Source organism: Octopus bimaculoides, chromosome 13 (genome assembly GCF_001194135.2).
Source record: "Octopus bimaculoides isolate UCB-OBI-ISO-001 chromosome 13, ASM119413v2, whole genome shotgun sequence".
Lineage (NCBI taxonomy): Eukaryota > Metazoa > Mollusca > Cephalopoda > Octopoda > Octopodidae > Octopus > Octopus bimaculoides.
This window is the reverse complement of record NC_068993.1, coordinates 33,068,561-33,074,491: the sequence shown is the minus strand read 5'-3', so window position 1 is coordinate 33,074,491 and position 5,931 is coordinate 33,068,561. Positions and strand designations below refer to the sequence as shown.

The window sequence follows — 5,931 nt, the reverse complement described above, 5'->3', positions numbered from 1 at the left end:
TGGCACGTAAATAGCACCATTTGAGCGTGACCGTTACCAACGTCGCCTTCCTGGCAGGTGAAAAGACATTTGAGCGAGTTCGTTGCCAGTCCCGCTGGACTGGCTCCTGTGCAGGTGGCACGTAAAATACACAATTTCAAGCGTGGCCATTGCCAGTACCCCGCTGACTGGCCTTCATGCCGGTGGCACATAAAAGCACCCACTACACTCTCTGAGTGGTTGACGTTAGGAAGGGCATCCAGCTGTAGAAACTCTGCCAAATCAGATTGAATCCTGGTGTAGCCATCTGGTTTTCACCAGTCCTCAGTCAAATCGTCCAACCCATGCTAGCATGGAAAGCGGACGTTAAACGATAATGATGATGACAGCAATGTATCTGTTCTACTGCAAGATACCTATTTTTGTCCTTCTCTTAACTCCATCACCAGATACTAAGCCACCTCCCTCAATACTACTCTCCACTCAGCTGAGGGGGCCTTGTCTTGCAATTTCTTGGTGACGTCACTGCTGCTGGTGCCACATAAAAACCACCCAGTACACTCTGTAAAGTGGTTGACATTAGAAATGGCATCCAGTCATAGAAGCCATGCCAAAAAATACAGTAGAGCATGGCACAGTCTTCTGAATTGCTAATTACTGTCAAACCATTTGACAGAAGCCAGTATGGAAGGAGGACATTGAATGATGGTGATGATATACATCAGGGTTATCCTTTTTGAAAAATACAATGAGGAAAGTTTGCCTACTATTTCTATCAAGTCAAACTGCCCAAAATTTGCCTCATTGTTTGTATTTGTTCTTATAACTGTTGGTAGAGTAAGCAGGGGTAAATAAATTACGACTATAAAGAACAAGGTGAATTTAAATATGAAACGTAATCATCTTATAAATTGAGGGGAAAGATAACTTTCTGAGAAAAAGTGTTCAAAAGGTATACCTTATAGAATGAATCCATGCTAAGCACGCTGACCCATGGAACTTTCAATGCTTCAATGATTTTATTAGCAACAGTAGTTTTTCCACAAGCACTACCACCACACAACCCTGAAAGAGATACAAATATCCTTAAGTGTGTGTGTGACAATGAAACTATATGTGCGAGTCCACATTATATGTCATATTGGCAAAAGGGCTATCAGCTGAGTGAACCAAACCTAGTAAATATTTTATTGACCCCTTCTAAAGGAATCAAAAGGCAAATCAACCCATCAAGGTCTGAACCCACAATACTAACTATAAACCTTGCAGCTCACAACTGAACTTAGCATTATTATTAGTACCCACAAGGCTGCAAGCTGGTAGAATTGTTAGCATGTCAGACAAAATACTTAGTAGCAATTTGTCCATCTTTACATTCTGAGTTCAAATTCTGCCAAGGTGGACTTACGTTTTATCCTTTCGGGGTTGATGAAATAAGTACCAGCTGAGTACTGGGATCGATGTGATTGACTCACTCCTCCCACAGAATTTCTGGTCATGTGCCTATAGCAGAAAGCATTATTAATAGTAACCACACTGTTGCATCACTCTAGATTGTTTCTTTAAGCAAGTAATGAGTGTCATAGAACCAGGGATGACCTAAGGTAGGTTGGTGTCAAAAGGGTTAAGACTGAAAGTAATGAAGAAACATGACAACACCCAAGTTACTTTTCCACTGTTTATCAATTTTCTTTATTTGAAGTAAATGGTAAAATGGTAAACTGCCAGATATCAAACAGAATTAGTGAATGTTAGAAGATTGTTATGGAACACTGCACAATGGAAATTGCACAGTATACATGAAATAACATAACTTCTTGCGGCACACAGTATCACAAGGGACTATATCGTTCAACCATTTCTGAAATACATATCTCACCGACATCCATTTGCAGGGAAGGATGTAAGGGAGAAAACTCTAACCTTTTACACTATTGTTCCTATTATCAGTTCCGTTGAGTTTTTCACTCAGAAAATTTCCAAGATGTTAAGAGATATAGTTTAGCTTCAAGCTTAGCCCTAGCTGAGCAGTCATATGGTCAGGGGCATTCTATCCATGACCACTCAGTTTCATTTATGCACACTTGAATTTTCCATCAAACTCACTAAATTTTTAAAATTAAATAGTAATATTGTTTGCAACATCATCTTTTCCAAACAGAAAAAAATGTTCTAAAAAAACTGTTTACTTAATATATTGGGTTGGCAAGAAAGTATGTGGTCTAGGTTTTTTAGTGTGAAATAAAAGTCATTTTCTTTTCATACAAAGAACAAACGTTAATCAATTATATATTTTCCATTTTGTTCAATGACTTTTTGGCATCTTTCTGACAACTTCATAATTCCGCACTCATAGAACTTCTGGTCTTTATCAGCCAAAAACTGAAGCAAGTGCAATTTCAGGTCATTATGATTATTGAAAGTTTTACCATTCAATGAATTTTGCAAACTTCGAAATAAATGGTAATCTGATGGTGCAAGGTCAGGGCTGTATGGTGGATGTGACATCACTTTCCAACCAAGCTCCAATAATTTTTCAAGAGTTAGCAAAGATTCCTTAACGATTTGCCAATTCTGGCCGTTTTTCTTTGATTGTTTCCTCCAGTTTCATTAGTTGTTGACAGTAAACATCTGAATTGATTGTTTGGTACCTTAGAAGCAGCTCAGAATACACAACACCTTTGTAATAACCACCAAATTGACAGCATGACCTTTTTACAATGCAATTCGGATCTTTCTGATTTGACGGGCAACACTTTTAATTTATGTTCATGTAGTGTTTTTGGTACCGAAACACTTTCAAACTTCGTATGCTTGTATATTTTGTGTCATAGTACAGATAAACATTTTTGTATTCAAAGTTATTTCATGTAAAAAATTGTCGTATTTCGGTAATTTCAACCAATCACTGAGGTGAAAACAATTATTGCCGTGGAATGTAAACAACATGTTCTAACGGTGTCATGGGATCTTTTCCCTTGAATAAAATTAGTGCCATAGTTTGTCAACAACAACTATCCGCGGTACTGTTATTTATGACATCGTTCGTGCATTTGTACTGGTTTTAGCTTTAGGGTTAGGGTTCAGGTTTTAGAGCTAGGGTTAGTTTTAGGGTTACGGTTAGTGTTATGATTATTTTTGCCATAACCTCACTCATAACCCTAACACCCTATAACTCATAAACCATAACCCTAACCCTAAAACCCGAACCCTAACCCTAAAACCCTAAACCCTTACTAGGGAATAATGATATAATTAAACAGGGAATAACACTCTTGACACCGGCAAAAATTATTGTTTACAAAAACAGCAGTAACTGTATTCAGCTGAATAGACGTCAGTGATTGGTTGAAATTACAGAAATACGACAACTTTAACATGAAATAACTTATTAAGAATAAATTTTTGTTAAGAAGGCTAAGAGAAAAAGATGTTTTATATGACACATTCTACCAGTATCCCAAGTTTGAAAGTGTTTCGTTAAGAAAACAAGTGGTGCCCGTCAAATCAGAAAGATCCTGCAATTCAGCTTTCGATGTGGTTTGTGCTGGTTTATTACACTTGGACCATGACCATTTTCGATTGATGCTATTGTAGACAATCCATCTTTCATCACCAGTGATGATTTGTTTCAAAAAAGGTCGATTTCATTGCGTTTAAGATGCATATCGTTGGTCATCTTCAAGTGAAAAATCTCCTGAACAGAATTTTTTAAACCATTTAAGCAATCAACACTATAAACTTCACATATCTCTTGGTGAGCCTAAGCAGCTTTCTTACTTTTATGGAAATAAAAAAGCAAAATATGGCGAAAATGTTCGTTTTTGCACTCCATGTTAAAATTGACACTAAACTAACAGCTGTAAACAAAATTACGTGCAATTTGCTTCTAAAGTAAGCTAAAGTAATGGCTATCAAATGTCAAAAGGAAAAAATCACAACATTGACAAAAGTCATAACTCTATCTATTAGCAAAAAACGAAATTACTTTCTTGTCAACGCAACAGCTTTAACTGAACTCCACATATAGGCTACATGTACAAGAGAGATTAACAGACTTTCTTAACAGATTAACAGGCACAAGTAAATCCAAAACTCCAGTCTTTGGTGTTACAACAACCCTGCTAATAATAGTAGTCTCATTGCCTTCACTTAAACCTATCAAATATAATCTTAATATAGGTGCAGTCACGGCTATGGGATTAAGTAGTTTACTTCCCAACCATATGGTTTCAGGTTCAATCCCACAGTGTGGCACTATAGGCAAGTGCTTTCTACTATAGCCCCAGGCCAACGAAAGCCTTGTGAATGGACTGTAGATGGAAACTACAAGACGTCCATCATATATATATATATATATATATATATATATATATATCAATAATTTAAATGAGAGTTTTGACGCTGATATCCATTATTATTGAAGTTTATTCCTATATCAAAATTTCTGTATAAGGCTATATTTAACTGTCAAATTCAAGTTAAATAGATAAATTACCTTTCACATCTTCAGGGTAAAAGGTAAATAGCAAAAAGTAAACACCAAAAACATCGTCTCTAAGTCTGGTTCATATTCAAATTTCTCCTTAAATAAAGGTCCGTCAAAGGGAGAAAACCCCTCATAATATTATTAATTAATTATAAACAACCACATATTACAATGGCAATCTATATTATATTATCTCTAGAAACTTTAGCAAATAATCACAAATACAAATACAATTGCTATTGGTAAATTATACATTGATATGGCCTGCCTTAAGACCTAATATTATACTATAATATACTATAATACCCGATCATACTGAAATTTATAATTCATTTAAACCAGAGAAACGTGTTTCGGATAATGGGTACATCTGAGAGCATTATGTGTTAGTTTATTTATCAACTTACCCTTAGAGAATAATATCAAATATAATTCTAGATTACACAGCGAGCAATATCTCTTACCTTTGTCATACGGGAAAAATCTCCCAATGATTGACCATTCTAACAAATATTGCTTTTTTTGTTCTTTCAGTTACCAAATGAATTTACTAAGACTAGTACTTGCTATTTTACTTCTATCTCTAAAGGTACTATAATGATTAGATAATTTTTTGCAGATTTGTCCCGAAGATCACCCCAGGTATCGGCTAACATCTGTCTGAATCCTTACTTTACATTGATAAACTACATTTCTAACTCTCGCATTAGGGCCTTCAAACTTCAATCTTCTGGGGTTAACCTCTGTTACTGTAATCATATTCCAATTATTATTACTATTATTATTGTTATTATCATTTATATCAGGGTTCACATCACTATCCTCCCCAATTCCTTTTGACTTAAGTATTTTAAAATTATGAGCTGCAATTATTTGGGCTAAGTTCATAGTGTTTGAGACACCAAACCTAATGCTATGTATATTAATAATTTTACCATAGTGTGAATTCTTTGGGAAATATCTGCTTATCACCTATCTAAACTGTGCAATCAAATTAGATTTAACATTTCTACCAAAGGAGACTATGAACCATATATTATCATCAATTTTAATTAATGTTACGTTTATGAATATCTCTGGGTTTATTTTCCTTATTTCCTCTTAGTTTATTCTTATATCTATTATTCTTATCTGTCTTAAAGTTGTTACTATCAGGTTCAACATAGTAAACCTTCTCTTTGTATCCTGCCCTATTTAATGCCAAATTATAGAACTGAGCTTCATTATCAAAAATCTTATCATTAGCAGATAATCTAGAGAGTCTTAATGAAATATTTCTAACTAAATTATCAATAATTTTTCTAGGATGGTTACTCCACTTACTTATATATTTTAGGTTAGTTGAAGGTTTATGATATGGTCTATATGCCTCATTTTTAATATCTAATGTCACATCCAAGAAATTTGCTACAGAAATATCATCTTCATAAATGATATTCATCCCCATTCTACGAAAAAATCTA

General features: G+C 34.8%; 1 protein-coding gene across 3 annotated transcripts in view; it reads right to left on the bottom strand.

Annotated features, from left to right (window-relative positions):
• Positions 1-5,931, bottom strand: part of LOC106872061 (uridine-cytidine kinase-like 1) — a 59,504-nt gene that overhangs the window by 39,301 nt on the left and 14,272 nt on the right. For all 3 annotated transcript variants that reach the window (XM_014918907.2, XM_014918909.2, XM_014918908.2), the window contains exon 4: positions 938-1,044. In XM_014918907.2, the coding sequence (XP_014774393.1) occupies positions 938-1,044 (107 nt within the window). The remainder of the gene's footprint in view (positions 1-937; positions 1,045-5,931) is intronic.